At 47.1% G+C, this 21,474-nt stretch overlaps 1 protein-coding gene across 2 annotated transcripts in view; it reads left to right on the top strand.

The window, feature by feature from the left end:
• DHFR (dihydrofolate reductase) overlaps positions 1-21,474 on the top strand; it is a 296,698-nt gene that overhangs the window by 110,094 nt on the left and 165,130 nt on the right. For both annotated transcript variants that reach the window (XM_085632404.1, XM_085632405.1), the window contains exon 2: positions 5,870-5,919. In XM_085632404.1, the coding sequence (XP_085488530.1) occupies positions 5,870-5,919 (50 nt within the window). The remainder of the gene's footprint in view (positions 1-5,869; positions 5,920-21,474) is intronic.

The following is a 21,474-nucleotide window of genomic DNA, read 5'->3' as shown; positions in this document are numbered from 1 at the left end:
CCATTTAAATGCTAATTAACTTTCTCACATTACTCCACTTCCAATCCTAAGTCATTTAAGGGGGTCTGTGTGAAAACATTCCACGCTATTAGATAGAATTTCGTCTCTGCTGGGCATGATCACTTTCAACCTTGGGATAGTAACCCAGTTGTAATCGGGGGTAGTCAAGTGCTGCGCAGAAAAATGGGTGTAAGCAGCCAGATGACCAAAGGCAAAACACCCATTCAGCAAACGCAGGCAGAGGTGTTTTTTTAGATTACTAGCAAGGGCTTCCCCCTTTTTGTCCCTCTTATGAAAGTTATAATAATCTGAGGTAGGTTCCAATATTGCCTGTTAATGTCTGTGGCAATTGAAAGTAGATTGGTGTTAAACTCCCCCGTTTAGATCCACATTGTTGGAAGTCTTCTGCTATTAGATTTCAACTCCATTCCAGAAGAGCTTTGGCAATCTTCTTTTTCTTTACTTTCTAGGATTTGGGCAAAAGTTGCAAATAATTAAAGATTTTGCTTGCCCTATGCCATTCCTGCTAAATATACGTTTTAAGAGGAGGATGTTCTCAATGTCCACACGGAGGTGGTTGGGGTTAGCCACTATTCTGTTATGGATATATAAGGAAACCTCACCAGATGTGTGGCCACCACACGAGGAAGGGATGGCAGATCTAAAATACTCAATGTAATCGGCGATTGGGAAAGAGACCAAAGTCCAGGTCTCCTCGAAGCAAATAATTTCAGCCCTTTATTATCCTGTTCATTTCAGGTTTGGTGCTCAGCCCATTTATGCCCCTGACATTCCATGAACAGAGGGGAAATATGTGAGCTATTTCCATGGTGGCCAGTGTTAGGAGCCTTTTTTGAAGGACCACTGGCAGCCAGTACCAATGCTTACTAGGATTGACATTAATTAAATCGCTCCTTCTCAGGCTTTCTCCTGTAGAAGCCGTAACCGTTAAGCTGAAATCCATGTGATCTGTTAGCACCATATATTATGGAAAAAGTTAAACCGGTACATGCATAAATGGGGCGGCTATCTTGTGATGCCCTTGGGAAACAGGGAGACTTTTGTTCAAAGATAGCGAGATATTTAAAGAGGTTAGGGTAGTTATTTTAATTCCCCAATCAGTTAATTTTTTTAACAGCTTATTTAGCGATTTTCTTCCAACAGCCAAACAATGGAACTGTTAAAAAATGTAACATTGTGTTAATTCACTTCCCCATCAATTCGAGGGCAGAATGCAACTTTATTGATGCTACTGGAGGAGACCGCATTTGGTCCTGCTAAAACTTTACATAACTTGATTATATTGCATCTGTTGAGGATGTCTTTCCAACTGCAGGGATTGCTATTCTGGATATAAACGTATGTCCTTTTTCTCTGGTGCATTGCTAGACTTTGTGTAGAGCCTTAGACATTGACTTTGGGGTTGCATCTGAACTGGATGCTAAACTTTGGTTATCAGGGCCCTTTGTGTTACCAGGAGTTGGAGTAATCACTGGAGCGGTCGCTTTCCAGAGAGGGCCACTGATATCAATTAAGACCAGGCTTTCGGAACTTTGTTTTTAACTGTGTTCATTATGGGTGCTAGTGATGTATGTGCCACCTCCGTTTGGGTGGCAATTGTGCTTTTCTTTTTTTAGATTAGAGCTGCCAAAGAGGAATATTTGTCATGCTAGGCAAATTCCTACATTTTCCCCTCACCAGGCGCTGTGCTGGACCTTCTGGGGATATCAATTATTATTGCCTTGGTAGGCTCAGAAAGGATGCAGGCAATTTCATTCCTTCCTTTCTGGGCTATGATGGCACCCTGGGGGCTGTCCGCAGGAGGAAAAAAGGCCGAAAAGGTGAAAATCCGCAAGTTCGTTTTTATTAAAGATGGAGAATACATTTTGATTCAAGGTGGGACAGACAGATTTTCGTCGCGCAGCCGGTTTCGTTTTCTTATCTAATCTTTTAAACATTTTCCTACCGAGGCGCTGTCATTTTGGAGTTTCCTTACCTGTGTGGAAAAAGATAAAGCCATTCAAATGATTTTAAATGTTATGAATTGCTTCGAAAATGGGTCTTTGATTGTCTGGCTCGTCCTCTTCATTATTGTTTGCAGGGTAACTCCCTAGGGTCGGCTTGACATCTGATGCCTCCCCTATTGACTAGATCGAACTATGTGCTTCTTTCAGTTAATTTAAATCAATTTTTAAGTCCTGAAAAACTATTTGTATAGTTTCTGGAAACTTTGCAATTCTCTCCCTCAACCGATAACAGAAGCGCTGATCCTCCATATTTTTGTTCTCTTGTGCCTTGTAGATTAAATTGTTCGAGTTCCATTGAGTGGAGAATTGTAATTTGTATGTCAAACTGATCAGTATGTAGCTGTGCTTTTACCAATGTGGGTCACCAGATGGGAGAGAGATTACCTGGGTCCACTTGACTCTGTGTATTTGCCATGGATGGATTCTTGTGGGGTGAAACGTATGGGGTGAAACGTATGTGACACAAAGGCGAGGCAGTGAAAACTATGATTTCCCAAACCAGGGAAAGACCCTACACTTAGCTCCTCCTATAGACCTTTCTCCGTTTTATATGTAGATGCCAAACCCTTTATGGGCATGTTCGCCAACTGCCTTAACCCATATATACAATGCCTCATAGACCCATACCTAACAGGGTTTATATCGGAAAGGACCCTCTCAGAGAAGCATTGGTGCTTTATTGACCAAGCCATAATTGGGATGCAGATCTAGAAAATACCATGGCTTCCCAAGGCATTTATATCTACCCCTTTCCCTCCCCCTCCGATTGTATGAGCAACTGTTGAGGCCTGGGATAGGACTGCCATTGCTAAAGGGTCATCTTTGCACCCCTCCCTGCTGACGCCCTTTATTAGGAAGCCAGCTTTTGCACCTATGGCGACGGGCAAGGAATACCACTCATGGCAGGATACCAACTCCAAAAGACTTGGTGGTCTGATGGACTTTCAACAAATCGAATCCAACTATGGGGCTGCTGAACAGGAGAGCTAGAGATACATTCATATCAAACACTGGGTCACTCACCCAGCGGTCTGGGCCTATGTCAATACGTCTCTTACCCCTTTCGAGAAATGTTTAGTTACTGAGAAGGATGATAAGCAAAAGCTCTCCAACATTTATAGATTTTCGAGCTGTGCTCCTGACACCATCAAATCCCTTTCCGAAAAACTCCTGGAAGCAGAGGTCGATCGTTCCTTCACTCGTTTTTTGTTCCAAACATATTTTTATTGCCATTTAATTCATCTTCAATCAGGATTTCTGATGCGTATATTTCACAAATCGCACGATAGCACACAATAGAACAGTATCCTATACAGGTTTATGCATTCTTTCATCATATGACAGTACCCCAGTCTAGTTTCTCGTAATCTTCGTATCAGCATAAATCGAAGGGTGTGTGTGTATGTATGTTTCAGTTCACGACCATGTAATAGTTAGGTTTTGTATTTGTGCGAAATTGAAGTATGCCTTTCCATGGTGTACTACTATAGTTAATAAAGGGGAAGATCACTCAAATTTTATTAAATATTGAAAGCAAAAGCATTTATTAACTAAACAACTGTGCTGGGAATGTCCATTCCCTGCACTATATGAGCATACTAAGGATGTTGGGAGGCGTGGTGGTGTTCGTGGGGGCGCGCCACTGGCTGCTGCTACTGCTGACTGATTGCCCACTGGCTAACATGATATTTATTCTGTATACTGGCTGGGTCAGATAGTCCACCCGGGGAGGTCAGTTGTCTGCTGGCTAGCTACTCGTGTGGTATCTCAATTTTCACAAATCTATTCCTCAGTCTTTAGCTATGGCAGTATTCCTATCGAGTACTTCAGCTGGCTGGTTACGTTCTCCATCAGATTGTCTGCTTTCAACGCTCCGTACTTCTTCACCCCCACCGAGTTCTCGGTTTTCCTCGGCTTCCTGGACCTCCCTCCAGAGCTCAGCAATTGGGCGCTGGCTCAGCCCCCTCATCTCTTCTCTAGCCATTACTCGACCCTCTGCTCCAGCCCAATGTGTCGCTTCTTGCGTCCATGCCTCAACCCTTGGTCCAGTTGCAGTTTTCCTGACCATTGCAATATTCCGTTTAGCTAGGACCAGGGTAAGAGCCAAAAATCGATTTCCCACCTTATGCTTCAGCAGCAGGGAAGAAGAGCCTCAGCAGGCAGACCTGGATTATAGTAGGTTCTAATGTACGCCCTACCACAGCCCCTATCAGTTCCAATACCTTTTCCCAAAACCCTCGCAGTGTGGGACAGCCCCAGGTCATGCACATAAAATCTGTGTCATTATGATCACATCTCGGACATTTACGCATTTTGCTGCTGTAGGCGATCCTGAGCCTAAGAGGTATCCTATAGGTCATGTGAATATAATTAAACTGTGTGTAGTTTAGTTTTGTGTTGCGGGAGATATTTTTAGGATAAGAGATAACCCTACCCAATTCCAGGTCAGATAACTCCCTATCCAAAATGGATTCCCAGTGCTCTCGAAGATTTGATAGGGGGGTGCTTGATGTCTCCGACAGCGAGGCGTAGAACCATTTTGCCTGGTGCCTCGCAGTCCAGAGCGTAAGTGTCGAGTGTAAGACCGTGTGTGTTATGGGTTCTTTCTGGCCCCCGCCCCACAGCTCCCTAATGTCCGCACTACTGCTTCATATACCAGAAACTGACCAGGCTGGAGGCCGAAACTCTCAACTAAGTCGGCAAAGGGGGCCAAGGCAGATTGCTGGTAACCATCTCCCACTGTGTCCAGTCCCACCTCAATCGTTCCTTCACTCATAAGGAATGGTCGGACATACTTCATAGGACCCATAGTTCATCCACTAGTGCAGCGGGAAGAGAGGTAATGCTCAAAAAAACCTTAGTATTGGTATTATAAAACGCAGAATGGCGAAATGGAATCCTGGAACGTATGGGCGATGTTGGCCTAATTGTGGGAGCCCAGGACCTTTTCTGGTGATGTCCCAAACTTAAACCGTACTGGGAGGAGGTGTTGCAGGATGTACTTTTCTCCCGATCTATGTCTTGCTATGACTTCTTACTAAACTGACCTTTCTGCTGCACAACTATAGAATGAAAGCAATTACATTAGCTCTATGTGCAACTTAACACGTCCTCATATCCAAGTGGGGTACGCATAATACTCCAGAGCACGTGGAATGGCTGCACAAACTCTGGGACCTCATAGTGATGGAAAAATATACTGGTTCGCTAGAATATAGGCTACCGATGTTTGTCAAAATGTGGGGGCATTGCATGACATTCCTTGCACAATAATTCCAAGAACTTGCATGCCCGATCTATCTGCGAGTGGTGCGACTCACTACGAACGAGGTCACAGTGTTGGATGTGCTGGGCACCAAGATCGGCCAGACTGAGCCCAACCATATAGAATTCTTTAAGATAGTGGGCTAAGTCCTGTGGTGGGAACTATTCTTTCTCCTGGATTACCCATTGTTTTCTTGTATACCTTCCCCAATTCCCCGTACCCGTGAATTCTGAATATCTTTCCTACTTTATCCCTGTTTTTCCTCACCGGCTGATGAATGTAGGTGAATCCCATTTTGTGCTTTGTATACACCTACAATTTCAATACGTATACATTGCAATTCAATGTATTATAAACTCCTCAATTACAGTATGACCTCCATCACAATGCTGTTTTTCCAGATAAAATATTGGTCTGCTATTGTAGAAATAGAAATGAATAAAAGGCAAATGATTTCAATTTGGGTGTTAGCAGGTGTTAGTAGTGCATTTATTTCTTGGGGGGAGATTGGAGTGCCAAAGCAAAGAGTTTTGTTTTATAACCATAGTGTTAATATAATTTCTTTGTATTATTTTAGGAATGAATTCAAGTATTTTCAGAGGATGACAATGACCTCTACAAAAGAAGGTAATTTGAATGTTGTCTAGCACCTACTCCATAATGTAGCACTGCTTATTATAGAGCATAGAAGTGATTAAAAGACTGATCCACTTTTCTAAAATCTCAAACCACTACTTAAACATATGCACATGCACACCATCTCACGCCCATCTACTTTGTCTCAAGTGTTACCATGGCTATCTCCAAGTAATACTGCTACATCTGACCATATCCCCTTCTTAATTCATTTTCTGGTTTTGAATTGACCACATCTTGCCATCGTGCCTCGCTGCCTCAGTTCTCTTCTGAGACCACTGGTTCTGTAAGCAATGTGTTCTGCTCATATAGTATGCTCCCTTGTGGGCCTTAATGTCTCCATCTAATCATCTCTATCCCTCCCTTTGTCCAACATAATGGTCGGGGTCACTTCAATCCATTGTATGACTCCAGGGACCGTAAAAGAACATCTTTTCTCAACCACCATTCTTGCTTTTTGACTCTGATAGAAATTAGGTGAAGTTATCCACATTTGAGGGCCACCCAGGAAAAGACTGTGAATGTGCATTTTAGAAACCAGGGTTAAAGAGGTCTCCTTGACAGAAATAGATAATTCAATATAAAGATCCACAATGAGTGGCGATAAGAGTGCCTACAAAAAAGGCCTGTTAGTGATCCAGACAGGTGGATACAGTGTTTGGAGTCACTCATTGATGCAAGTCTGGGGAGACTTTCTTCTATATTTTCAACAAGAAGATTAATTTGACAGTAAATCCGTTCATGTGGGCCTTGTGCGACAAGGAATTGCCAAAGATGAGATAGGAATGTGCAGGGTGTCAGTTGATGTGTGTGCTATACCAAGTTGTAGGAAAGTGCCTCTTTTGGACCTTATTAGCTCCCACTTTTTTGCCCGGAAAACTATGTAATTTCGACTTGAAGTGCACAGGGTCCCTGTCAACCATGCACCCTGTGCCAGATCTCCTTTTCTAAACTGTAACTGTTGTTTCCAAATTGGCACCCCTTTAGCTCACATACAAGTCCCTCATAAAAGATGCCCCTGGTAACAAGGGCCTTGTAGTTAAAGAGGATCCATAAGAACTGCAGCACGACTTGTGCCACCCTAAGGGACCCCTCACCAAGCACATGAACCCTGCCACTGCAACTTGCGTGTCTTGGTAAAGATAAAACTGAAGATCGACATGCCATGCCCACAGACACTGCATGAGATATAGGTTAGACACCCCTCTAGCAAGCCTTAGCCCTATGGCAGGGTAAACTATATTTCCTGTGAGGACATATCTGCATGAACAGATATTCCTCTGCAATATCCTTGTCAATTGCTGGATATTGCAATTGACCAGACAAGCAATGGTAAGTACATGGATTTGGCACTCGTCATTACTAGTACCCCAGCTCCATGATTGCTTCACTGAAGTATGGGATGTTTGGTACCAAACATCTGAGCATAATAAACCTGTACTGATTCCAGTGTCCGATTTATTTAAAAAGTGCACAAAGAGAACCCCTTAGAGGGGTTCCCTGAAGCCTACCAATCCTTAGTGTGGTCACCGACTGACCAGAGCGAGCCTGCTAACAATGTTCCAACTTCATGGGAATAGTGCCTGCACACTCTGAGTTAAAAAAACAATGCCTTTCCTGGGTGAAGGTATTCACACCTCTCCCGGGTCAGGAAGAGACATACGTGGCGGGGAGCTTCAAAGGTCTTGTTGCCTGTGTAATGCGACCCCTCTTCCAACTCCACCCCTCAGGTGCTGGAGACGAGGTGAAGTGTACTTTTCAATGACAACCATCTTGAAAATGGTGGGACTCAACCAATCCGGATCAAGGTTATGCCCACCCCCCACGTACAGTGAACATTTAGAGGGAGTGGTCACCCTTCAGGTAGATAGCCCATTGGCTTCTACCTGGCACTCCCTTTAAACACCCCTAAATGTAGTATTTAGGTGGCCCCCCTGAGCCCTGAACTTCAATTCCCGATGACCTAAGAAGATCCGGGCACTACAGAGTTGCACCAGCAAAGAATACTACAGAGACAAACTGACTCCGCTCCAGCCCTACCGGCCTGTCTGCAGTCCTTGACGATCCTGCACCAAAAGATGACTTGCCCTGAAGCTCAGAGATCTCCAGACCCTGGGAGGACTGACTGCTTTTAACAAAGATCCAGACTCCCGAGAACAGCAGACCTGTTCACCAAGCAACCATCTTCAAAGTAAAGACTCTGTGACCTGAGGAACTAAGAATCCTGTCCCCAGTTCCACCTCTGCACTAGACACCTCCTGCCGGAGTCCAAGTGACCCACCCATTTCAGCAAGGTTCCTTAGTGATTCAGAGCCCGAGTCCACCGTGAGCCGACTTCTCCTGGACTCCTCAGCTACGTCGCCTGCAGCCTCTGCATGGAGTCTCCCCAACTGCGACCTGCTCCGGTCAGCCGTTTCTGACACCGAAAGTCTCACCTGCAGTTGTCCGCCCTGGGCCTTGGTGAAGCGGACCTAAGGTGTCCCTACGTCCCCATGCATTGCAACTTACCTGCACATCTGTTGGTTTCCTTAGACCGGCCTACTGGCCTTCTGGGCTGAGGCTGCTATCTAGCCGCAAGGAACACAAGCCAGTACTACTAAAGGGATTCTTAACAATTCAAAGACAAAATGCTGACTAATGAAAGCGTACAATACAACCACCGCCTCTCCTTAACAATTCAATTGAATGCAAAATCATTGATTTTATTTTTAGGTGCCACTCTTTCTCTTTTAGGACGATCCACATTACTGTCATTAAGTGCATTATCTACATCATTAAGGATGAATATTTTATTGCTTGATGAAAGACCAAACTCAGTTTCCAAACCTTTCACAGAAATACCTTGGACATCAGGATTAAAGACTTTAGAATCAACCAACTGAGATGACTCTTATGCACTAGAAAAGATCTGGTCAAGCGAGGCATTAAAATTGGAATTCTGAGACTCTGTTTTTCGAACGTTCACTGTAAAAGAAGGAACTTGAATCTAAATTCTCATCATCATTAACTATGTGAAATCTCTTGTGTTAGTTGTCATTATTACAAATAATTAGTCAAACAATTATTAATTTTAGCTCATCTATTTGAACTACACCAAGTATCGTTATTGAGTTTGACATTTTTCCCATTCCAACCACTTACGTTTTTTTGAAAATTCGAGCTCTCCTTTTTTGACATGGTAGGGTATTTTGAACTTGACAAAATACCCCACATTTAATTTGAAATTATGTGCATTCTCTTTAGTAACGTCTGTGTTATTGTTTGAGACCCAAATATTACTTTTAGTTTTGTCATACAACTCCTTAAAATCAATAATGGTCAGTTCGCGTTTAATCCATGATAGATTGAGATTAGGGCGTGGACCCTCCCTTTCAACATGGCAAAAGGGAAAAACCATGTGACATAATTAGATAATTAATGATATGTCCAAATCTTTTCTGACATCCACTTTATTGGCCAGAGTAGCTTGCTTAATCACAACAATACCTCTGGTGAACCTTTCAATGAGACCATTGATTTGTGGGAGAATATAGTGCTGTTCTCGTATGATAAATACCTTTTGTTTTTTTTAAAACAAATTGCAACATAAAATGTCGTTTGCATGCCATTGTTGGTGACAACACTGCTAGGCAATCCACCCTTAAGAAAACACTCTGAGATATTGAATTACAGTATCTGTGGTGGCGGGTTTGGTTGTCCACTTAATTTTAACCCATTTGGAGAAATAATAAATAAGCCATAAGTAAATGTGTTCCTGTGGGAGACATTTTCATAGTTACCTAATAGGTCTGAAGCCAGCCTTTCCCAGGGCCTTTTGGGAAACCTTTTGTATAGTTTTGACCTTACTTGTAATAAGACTTCTCAAAATTGATACACATGGAACATTGCTTAAAAAAGGCAGAAATTTGTGAATCCATATATGACCATCAAATTAATTCTCTGACCCTTTTTTTGGTAAGGTTTTCACCCAAATGTTCAGAATTAGCTGACTTAATAGTAGTGTGACGATTAATTTTTTTAGGAGTAATGGAACTTTTCCTTCATGACTGGCATCATTAAATAAAATAATATCTTTGACTTTCCAATACACCTGCATTACAGGAGACAGTAATTTCTCATGAGGTCAGCCATTACTGGAGAATTCTATAACTTAAAGTAACGCCTCGTCAGTTTTCATACCATTTATCCAACATTATTTGGTCAAATCGTCCTCACACAAACTTGAAACATAATTCACGATGCTACCACACTCCTCAATCAAGTCCTACTTGACTTTTCCTTCAAAATCGGGTAATCTTGGCAGTCGGCTACTACATTGTAAGAACTTGGAATACAAGGTCATGTGCCAGCTCCTCCCTGATGCTGTTTCGCTGCTCCTGCCCTGAGCCTGCTTCCTGATGTTCCCCTTCGCAATTCAGCCTTGACTTCTTGGTGGAGTTGTGCCCCCCCTCCATACACTTTTTTTCCCCCCTAGTTCTACCTTCTCTTCTGTACTAGGTCAGTTGTGCCCCCATTCCCCCACTAGCTTAGCCTTCTTTTCTGCATTAGAATATTTGTCCCCGTTCCCCTGCTCGTCAGCTTTTCCCTTTTTGTCTCCAGTTCGGCCACCGCACCTTCCGCTATTTCCATTTTCCAGCTGTCGCCACCCCTCTCACCCCAGCACCTACTTAATGGAGTCCGCAGCAGGGTCCCTTTGAGCAGTTCCTGTGACAGTTCCCCCACCCCCTCACTGACGTTTCTCTGCTCCTGCCCTGAGTCTGCTTCCAGGTGTTCCCCTTTGCTATTCAGTCTTGCCTTCTTGGTGGAGTTGTGCCCTCCCCCTTCCTTCTCCCGCTAGTTCAGCCATGTCTTCTGTACTAGGTCATTTGTGCCCCTGCTAGCTCAGCCTTCTTTTCTGCATTAGAATAGTTGCCACCCTGTCCCCAGTGAGGCCCCCTGCGCCTCCCGTCGTTTTCCCGCCGTCGCTGCCTCGTTCTTACCATCGCTCCTCCCACCCCAGGACCTACTTAATGGAGGCCGCAGTGCGGCAGCTCCAAAGGCACGCCAAAGGCAAGCCTGTCTACATCTGACCTTGTCTGGATCGCGTCCAGCACCAGGACCCCTGGCCCTCCCTCCCTCACTCCGGTACACCGCTGACTATCCACAGTCCCTCAAACCTGAAAGACACCAATTGCTGCATCACCTCACCCAAAACCCCAGAAGGCACCTTCACCTGCCAGAACTGCTGATTTACCTGCAATACCTACTCCTCAACAACCCAAATACGGCCGACACCTGACCCTACCAGCTGACACCAAACATCTGACCCGAAGCTCCACTGCATGCCCCTCATCGTCCAATCCCTCGGCAAGCAAACCATGGACTTTTGAGACACCATAACCACCCTCTCCCCCGGATGAAACCTGGCTCAGCTCCTCATCAGTGCCTGACATCTTCACCGCCACGTCCCTGGCTACAAGCTGCTACACCGCAACCACGCTGGCAGACATGGCGGAGGCTTTGCCATCGCCCACAAAGACACCCTCCAATGCACCACCACGGATGACTACATCACGCTGACCACTGGACACCCTAACTTCCAGATCAAACTCTGCGCAAAAACCATCATCAGGGGAACCCTCGCCTACAGACCCCTGGAACCCCGTTCAAGCTTCTGCAATGCCATTCCAGACTTCATCCCCTCTCTGGCTATCGACTGGAACACTTCAGCTACCTGGGAGACCTGAAATTCCTCCTTGAGGAACCCAACGACACCAACTCTATTACCCTCTTAGAGAACCTAAGCAGCCTCGCCCTCTCACAGCTGGTCTCCACCCCCCTACATTCATTGCAGGTCACACACTGGACTCTAGCTTCTCCTCCAGTAACCGAATCAAGTTCTCCCACACAACCGCACTGCCCTGGACCGACCACAGCATCGTGCACTTTACCCTCACTGGCCCCCAGGACTGTCGACCAGACCACCCACCTTGCCCCGCCGGAAATGGAACTCAGTAACTGAACCTCTCTAGACCTCTGCCTTCAAAGCATCGACGCATGACCCCGACAACAACCTCGAACTCAAAGTGTATCTCTTAAAGTGTATCTCCGCTGCAGATTCCATCGTCTCCTCGAAAGAATCCCCCGGCGACAGACTCACTGAATGCACAAGCTGGTTCACCCCCGAACTTCAGAGCCTCAAATGTGACTGCAAGAAACAAGAGAGACATTGGCGCTCCAGCAAAATCCCCTCCAAACTCTGCGCTTTCAAGTCAACCCTCAACAACTTCCACTGCCACCTCGGGAAAACCAACTGCATTGAGGCCAGCACTAACCATGCCAAAGAGCTCTTTACCATCATCGGAGTTCTCCTGCCCAGAAGCCACTGAAAACGTGTCTCATCCCTCCCAAGCTCTCTGCAACACCCTAGTAAACAACTTTCATCAGAAGATCACAGACATCTACAGCAACTTCAACCCCCAGCCCACCAACTTAAACTACCTCCAGGCTCACACAGAAATCACAGACGCCCTCCAACATTCCGACTGGAAACAGCTTCTCGACCCAAGAAACCACCTCCATCATGAACTCAGTCCACTCTGGTTCACTTTCGGAGCCCTGCCCCCACCACATCTACAACCTAGGGAGAGAAGAAATCGGCACCTGCCTCACAGAGATCCTCCGCATATCCATCACGACAACCACCGTCCCCGCAGTGTGGAAGCTCGCAGAGCTCAAGCTCAAGAAACCCTCCTCCATTCCCAGAAAAATCAAGAATTACAGACCCATCTTGCTCCTCCCATTCTCAGCTAAGGTCTTGGAGAAAGCTTAAACCGCCAGCTCAAAGAATCCGTTGAACAGAAAATCTTCTCAACGCCTCCCAATCAAGAATCCGGGCAAACCACAGCACCAAGACCACCCTGATCGCAGATACGGACAACATCAGACACCTCCTTGACCGGGGAGAAGTGGCGAGTCTCATCCTCCTCGACCTCTCTACAGCCTTTGACACCATCTCCCATCATACCATCATCGCCAGACTCCACCACCTAGGCATCTAATGCAGAGATCTCAAATGGATAGCCTCCTTCCTCTCTGGCCGAACTCTAAGTATCCACGGATCTCCTTTCTCCTTCGAACCCAAGAACATCATCTGCGTCGTTCCCCAGTGCTCCTCCCTCCGCCCCACCCTTTAAAACACCTACATGACATCTCTTCCATACATTCCCCACACCCACGGACTCCACATCCTTTCCTACACTGACGACACTCCGCTAATCCTCTCCCTCACACCACGCCACCAGAGTCAACTTCCAGAACACCATGTTCGACGTTGCCGACTGGTTGAAGGCCAAATGTCTAATATTCAACACAGAAAAGACGGAGGTTCTCCATTTCAGAAACAACTTGTCTGCCTGGAACAACTCCTGGTGGCACACCCTTCTTGGGCCTGCACCGACACCCTCCAACCCCACCCGCAACCTCTGAATCGTCCTCGACAGCCAATTAACCATGAAGAACGAAGTCAACACGGTCTCCTCCGCCTGCTTCCACACCCTCCGCATGCTCCGCAAGATCTCCCGGTAGATGCCCATGTCTACCAGGAAAACAGTGACCCAAGCACTCCTCGCTAGCCGCCTCTACTACAGCAACACACTTCGCAGGATCACCAAGCAACTACTCAACCACCTCCAGACCATCCAGAACTCCGCAGTAAGACTCATCCTCAACCTCTCTAGGAGAACCAGCACCACATCCCACCTCCAAGCCCTCCACTGGCTCCCCATACAGAAAAAATGCCTCTTCAAGCTCCTCAGTCATGCCTACAATGTCCAACAGCCCAGGCACATTTCAGTGCTTCGCTTTCAATAATAGAATATCTAGGTTCTGAACTAGAAACAAGTGGTTTTTTCCACACTCTTGTCCTTTTTAATTCAACTTTGCCCCAGACCGTCTGATTTAGCATCAGAATATAAAATACAGTGATATTTGCTATTGAAAAGGGAGAGTGGTAAAGCATTCACAATAGATTCAAGTTTTTCAAAAGGTAAATGATGTTCCTGTAACCAAATTAACTTTACTCCCTTCTTAAGTAATGTTCTAAGTGGTAAAGCTATTTAGGAGAATTTGTTAACAAATCTAGAATAAAAAACACAAGACCCAAGAGGAGACCTTAACTATTCTTTATCAGTGAGTGTTTGTAAAGACTCAATGGCATGAAGCAAACTTTATTTAGAAAATAAGAATTTTTTCAAAAATTGCATGTCCTAGTAAATAATTTGGGTCCTTCAAACTGTGCTAGTAACTCCTACATTTTGGGAAGAGGATGACTATTTACAATCATTTGTTTAACAATCTCAAATCTGCACACAGTCTTTCCTAGCACTTAAAGCAACATCTCCATGTTTGTGCCTAACAAGGGATAGACCTGCTTTTAATTCAATTCTGTGAAAAAATAACTTTGACCACACCCAGTTCTTAGCGAAAAATATCTTTGTATTGGGGAAATACCCTCTAACTTGTTGTATGGTCATGCAGAAAACAGTTGGGTCAGTTAAAGGATCCAAAGCTAGTCCTAAATGTCCTAGGTGTCTCTACGCCAGAACATGCTTACCATTTTTCGCTGCATAAATCTTTCCTAAGATGGTGCGAGAAAAAAAATTTATCAGCTGCAACAAAATAACTCAGAATATTAATGGTTGATTTCCCATAAGTCATAATATATTTGACTAATTGACGAATCACTGGATAGAGAGAGAAATGTAGAACACCTCAAATCTAGGAAAACAGTGAACTAGACTCAACCTCCTTTACGGTTTTTGATTACTTCAGTCATAACTTCACACTTGTGTGGATCGATGTCAGTAGCAGATGAATAATTATTATTGCTTTCTACCAGAAGAATATTGTTATCCTTTTCCGCAACTTGTTTCTGAATGTCAACTTTGCCTTCCAGAATGGCATTAATGTTGTGATGGGGCTTTCACATATTAGAGAAACGTTATACTTTATCGCACTTAAAACTCTCTTGAAACTGCAGGACACAATGATGCGTTGAAATGTGATCCAGCACCACATCTTCAAAATTTTGCTTTGATTGGGCCTTATTAGTATTATTAGTCTTATTCCTGATAAAACTGTGGATCATCTCCATGGTCCTCTTTTTCTTCCCTCAAAACTAAGCGATCTACCAGATCAACAGCTTCCATAAGAGATGGATTCTTATGTTTGAAGAGTGGTTCCTGAATCTTATTATGACTGCATAATTACTTGATCAGGTTTATGTTGCATGTGATGGTACCCAAATCACAAGTCCTCTATGTGTAATGCCACTACAAATTTTTCAGTGGCCTACCTGCCATTGATGCTGTGAATAAAAGTCAAAATGCTCCATAACTACATTTGGTTCCACAGTGAAATGGAACTCCAGTCTATCCAGGGCTTCCTGGAATTGGTCAAAATCCACAGCACCTTTGGGAGAATGTAATGATGGGAAGGGATCGAAACTTTCTTAAGTTTCAGTGCCAATGGCATTCAACAATAATCCATTTTTTCTGGCCGGAGAAAACTAATTGTGTTCAATAGCTACCATCAAGTAATTAAATAAGCTTTGCCATTTGCTCCACTTCATGGGTTTATCACCCGGCTTTGTAATTAAGGTGGAGGTGGATTACAACACTGCTCAGTAATGGAAATGAGAACATAATACATAACAAAAGATAATTTTAAAAAAGGTACCTGCAGTTAAAATGAGGAAGATAAGCAAGATAGATTAATATTAAGGGGCTATAATATAGAAATGAGTGCAACAGTGCATAGAAATATATACATCAATTGTTGTAAGATGTTGTGTGAAGGAGATCAACACAACGCATGTAGCCCTTTATGGCCGAAAATGGTTTCACGTGTTGTGTCCAGGTGGCTCATAGCCAAGTATCACACCAAGATATTGCTTGTGATGTACACTGCGGTGTGTGCAGTTCCAAAGAAGAGGACGTTGGCGTTGATGTTAATGGGGGTGCGATCCGAAGAGGTTACAAGAATCTTCTTGAAAACCACCAAATCGTTGTTCTGATCAATCTGAAACAGACTATTACTTATGGACTCCTTACCTTAGAATTGCCCCCAGGCTTCAGACTGGATCTGCAGATTTTTTTTCTTCAGCGGTACCCCTGCGTGTTGGTAGGTGACGTTGGTCGACTCTGCGTTCGTCGTTGGCGTCGTGATCGCCGGAATGACGTTGCGGTATCAACTTAGACGCCGCCCCTGCGCGCCTACTTAGTTCTTTCTTTTTCCACTCCAGCCAGCGCAGATCCGGAGAGAGTGAGACCTCGTGTCACTTTTTGATTCTTTTTTCGACTTTTTGTCGACCTCTTTTCAAGACGTTTTACTCCTGCTGCTGCACAGGGATGTCACATCGGCAGACCGGCTTCAAGCTACTGCCACAAGCTGATGTCAGTGACGGACCCCCGTCTTGTGTGCCTCTGGTGTGTGGAGCACGATCACAATCCGAAGTGTTTGCGGAGTGGTCCCGAAAGGTTCTGGAGGCCCGGCAGTCGGCACTGCGCCGCTCTATGTCTGGGTCAAGAGGGAGGTCGTGGGACCGGTCATGAAGCAATCACCACCAATCCTCGTCGAAGTCTTCGTCCTCAGGTAAGTCAAAGCACAAAAAGAAGGCGAAGAAGCACCGTGGCTCTTCATACTCTCACCGTCCGTCGGCAGACTGGCTGCGCAAGGTAGTCAGTCGTCAGGCTTCACCACGGAGACTGTGGGTCGACTCTGAGCCTCCCCCCGCACCCACCGCAAGCTGCAGCGCCCCCTACCCAACTTCATAGTTTTTACGAAGCCCTGCAATCCATCTTTGGGCAGTCCGACTCTGCTGGCGCGCCTGCGGGCGCGCGGTCTCCTCTGGGGGCTCTAGGTCTTCAATGCCAGTGACTTCAGTCCCGGCACCGCAGGGCCCCCAGGGAGCTAGGCCCGGATCGACGCCAGTTGACCCTACGACACCTCCGGCGCCGAATCCATTGGTGACACCTCTGCTCCTTGCGACGCCAGTTGTGTCCCCAAACAACGTCGTCCCCAGTCTCCTCCTCGACGTGGACACGGAGCCGGACCGGCGTCTACCGGTACCTTTGTACCCCTGTTCTCCCCTGGTGTTCCCTATCACCCTAAGTGGCTACCAGAGGATGGTGAAGAGGACTGGGAGGGGTCTGTTGACCCTCTGGCAGACCAGTTAGAAGAACTGGTCTGGAGAGAGGAGTTGGGTGAGGCCAGTGGTCTGGACACTTCTCCAGACCGTGACATGCTTTCTTCCCCTACCGTGGCTACGGAGGAGGGGGCCTCATATGCAGTGTTTGCGTAGGGCAGCTGAGGCCTGAGGCCTTGGGCCTTGAGCTTCCTATGGTGGTGGTCGGGACCAACGTCATGACCGAGGTGCTTCACCCGGCAGCTGCCTCTTCGGATCCCCTGCTGCCGTTCAATGAGGCCATCACGGACATCCTTCTGGGTGCTTGGCCGAAGCCCAGCACAGGGGCTCCTTTGGATAGGATGATTGCCCAACGCCACCGCCCGGCCCCGGGCTACCCCATTTTCCTCTCCCAGCACCCTACCCCTGAGAGCTTGGTGGCCCAAGCATTGACGTCCTAGGGCACATTCCCTCCCGCTACACCCGATGGGGAATCAAAGAAGCTGGACCATTTTGGGAAGAAGATGTTTTCTTCCGCCAGCTTAGGACTGCAGTCGGTGACCACCGCATGTCTCTTGGGCCGTTATTCCCATTCTGTGTAGGACACGGTTGTGCAGGTGCTGCCACAGTCCCCGGAGGAGGCCAGGGCCTTACTCTCCTGTGCGGTTGCAGAAGGGAGAGATGCAGCCAAGTTCGCCATACAATGTCGATTGGACACCACCGACTCGCTAGGCAGGACGATTTCAACGTCAGTAGCCCTGCGACGCTACGCCTGGCTGAGGTCCACTGGCTTCTCAGGCAATGTCCAATCAACACTTTTGGACATGCCATTTGATGGGCGTCGCTTGTTTGGCAACAAAGCAAAAAAAGCGCTCGAGTGCTTTAAGGATTCCAGGGCTACGGCCAGATCCTTGGACCTCGCTACCATGTCTTGCCCCGCGCAGTCTGCTTTTTGCCCCTTTCGTGGCTACAGAAGGGGTGCCCCGCCCAGAGCCACAGGCCTGCGTAAGCTGTCCAGCCTCTGCGGGGACGTGGGACCAGCATCGTGGGTCTGGGGGCCAGCGGGTGGGCAGTCCAACAGCGCCCCCCCCTTGCAGGAGCCTCCTATCCGACTTTTCAGGGCCACCAGTTGCCAGTGGGCGGCAGGATCTACCATCGCCTCCCCAAGTAGCAAACCATCACGCCGGACAGGTGGGTTTTGCAGATAGTCCGAAGGGGCTACTCCCTCCCCTTCGAGACTACCCCTCCATCCATGCCACCGCAAGCCCATCGCATGTCGGAGGATCATTTGGCCCTTCTCCGTATGGAAGTTACAGCTCTCTTGGCTAAGGGAGCCATCGAGCACGTCCCAGTGCTAGATGTAGGTCGTGGTTGTTACCCCCCAACACCCCCCCCCCCCCCCCTCCCTCCACTTCCTGGTACCCGAGCAGAACAAAGGCCTGCATCCTATCTTGGATCTCATGGACGTCAACCGCCTCTGCCGAAATGAGAAGTTCAAAATGTTGACACTGGCCCAGGTTTTGTCTGCCCTCGACCCTGGAGACTGGATGGTAGCATTGGACTTGCAGGATGTCTATTTTCACATCCCCGTCTTGCCTGCCCACCGGCGTTGCTTACGGTTCATGGTAGACTACAAGCATTTTTAGTTCACCGTGCTCCCCTTTAGTGTTCACGAAATGGATGGTGGTGGTTGCAGCTCATCTGTGCAGATCAGGGGTTCCAGTCTTCCCCTATCTCGGCGACTGGCTGTTTAAGGCGAGCTCGCCCCAGGCTGTTGTCTCCCACCTCCAGACTACGGTGGACCTCCTGCATTCGCTGGGGTTCACTAGCAACGTGCTGAAGTCAGACCTGATCCCCTCTCAGAATCTCCTTTTCATCTGGGCAGTTTCTGGCCTATCCTCCCGAGCAGTGATCTGGGATATTCGGGCTAGGATTCCGATCTTTCAGCTTCTATCCTGGGTTTTGGTCAGAATGACTCTGAGGCTGCTGGGCCTCATGGCCTTCTGCAGCCTGCTGGTGGACTATGCCAGGTGGCATATGCGGACTCTGCAGTGGGACCTGAAGTTCCAGTGTGCACAGCATCAGGGGAATCTTTCCAATTGCGGCCAGATCTCCGAGGGCACTGCACAACTATTGCAGTGGTGGCTAACGAACCAGGATTTGGTCAACGGCAGATCCTTCTCCCTTCCCCAACCAGAGTTCACAGTGGTGACGGATGCATCACTTCTGGGGTGGGGCGGCCACGTGGGGAAGGCGGAGATCAGAGGCCTCTGGCAGAGCCTGGGTTCCACATCAACCTTCTGGAGCTTCGGGCGATCCGTCTTGCACTGAAGACATTCCTTCCTTCTGTCAAAGGAAGAGTCGTGCAAGTGTTCATGGACTACACCTCTACCGTGTGGTACTGAAACAAACAGGGCGAGGTGGGGTCGTGGACCCTATGTCAGGAGGCACTTCGTCTCTGGAAGTGGCTGGAACATCAGGGCATGTCCTTGATGGTTCAACATCTTGCAGGTTCGCTGAACGCCAGGGTGGACTAACTCAGCCGCCAGTGCATGATAGATCACGAAGGGCGTCTTCACTCGGAGGTGGTGCATGGTCTCTTTCAGCAGTGGGGAAGAGCCTTGGTTAGATCTATTCGCCACCGAAGAGAACGCGCAATGTCAGCAGTTCTGCGCATTGGAATTTCCAAGGCCGCACTCACTAGGCGACGATTTTCATCACAAGTGGAGTTGCGGTCTTCTATACACTTTTCCGCCTATACCACTTCTGCCTAGAGTGCTGAAGAAGATCAAGCGCGCCTGGGCCCAAGTCATTCTTGTGGCTCCGGACTGGGTACGAAGAGTCTGGTATCACAAGCTCTTGCACATGGCCATCGATCCTCTGATCAGACTGCCCGTTCAGCAGGATCTCCTGTCGCTGCAGCAGGGGATGGTCTTCCACCCGAACATGTCCAGCCTCCACCTCCGTGCGTGGAGATGGAGTGGCGACAGTTCACAGCTTTCAACCTTCCTCCCGGAGTCTGTAATGTTATCTTGGCAGCTCCTCCCGGAGTCTGTAATGTTATCTTGGCAGCTAGGCGTCCCTCCACCAAAACGGTATACACCTGTAGATGGAACAAATTTGTGGCATGGTGCAGAGCAAAGGGTGTGGATCCCTTTTCTGCCCCTCATTCAGAGGTTCTCCTCTTCATTCTTTCTTTGGCCCAGCAGGGCTCTGCTCTGGGCACTCTTAAAGGCCATCTTTCTGCCATTTCGGTCTTTCTTTGCCTCCCAGATCAACCTTCTCTTTTCAAGTCCCCTATTCTAAATCGTTTCCTTACGGGCATTACTCATGTTTCCTCCTACTCCTTTCGTAATGCCCCAGTAGGACTTGAATCTTGTTCTGACCTACCTTATGTGCGCTCCTTTCGGACCCCTACATAACTGTCCTCTCAGACTTTTGACACTCAAATCTGCTTTTTGGTTGCCATCACATCTGCTCGTAGGGTGAGTGAGCTTCAGGCTCTTTCTTCGAAACCTCCTTTCCTGGTTGGTCATCCGGACAAGGTTGTCCTTCGTACTAGGCCTTCCTTTCTTCCCAAAGTGGTTACCTCTTTCCACATAGGACAGACTATCACTTTGCCCACCTTCTTCCCGGTCAAAAGCGGACTATCTCTTGATGGGTCGTGCTTTGCTTCAAAATGTGTTATTCCCTAGCGTAAAAGAACCTCCAGTAGGGCTGTGCGCCCATTCGACGGCCGCCACTACTGCTTTGGGACGTGGTGTCTCCCTCCATGACATCTACCAGGCAGCCATGTGTGCTTCATTGCACACATTCACTAAACATTACTGCCTGGACAGCCAAGTCTGGAGAGACGGCTTCTTTGGCCGTTCAGTTCTCTGGGACTTTCTGGCGTGAACTTAGTTCGCAGACCCAACTCCGGGGTTTTAATAGTCTTTCAGATGAAAAAGTTACTTACCTTCAGTAACGATATATCTGTAAGAGACATAATTAGTTATGTATTCCTTACTGCCTCAACCATCCTTCCTGTTCTGCGAACTGACTTCTAGGGTAAGGGACTTTCCTTTCAGGGCCCTAGTTTTGTTCACCAGTGGTCAGTGTCTTGCATGGCTCTGCGCTTCTGGCATAGAATGTCGTGTAAAAAACTGACGTCAGCGTGCAGGGGAGACGTCTTAGTAGATACCGCGACGTCATTCCGGCGATCACGATGTCGACAAACACCACCTATCAACTTGCAGGGGTACTGCTGAAGAAAAATATTCTCCGGATCCAGTCTGATGCCTGGGGGTAATTCTAAGGTAAGGAATCCATAACTAATATATGTCTCTTACAGATATATCATTACCAAAGGTAAGTAACTTGTTCGATGAGAATCTTTTTGG

This window comes from Triturus cristatus, chromosome 2_1, assembly GCF_964204655.1.
Source record: "Triturus cristatus chromosome 2_1, aTriCri1.1, whole genome shotgun sequence".
Taxonomy (NCBI): Eukaryota; Metazoa; Chordata; class Amphibia; order Caudata; family Salamandridae; genus Triturus; species Triturus cristatus.
This window is presented reverse-complemented; position numbering and strand designations above follow the sequence as displayed.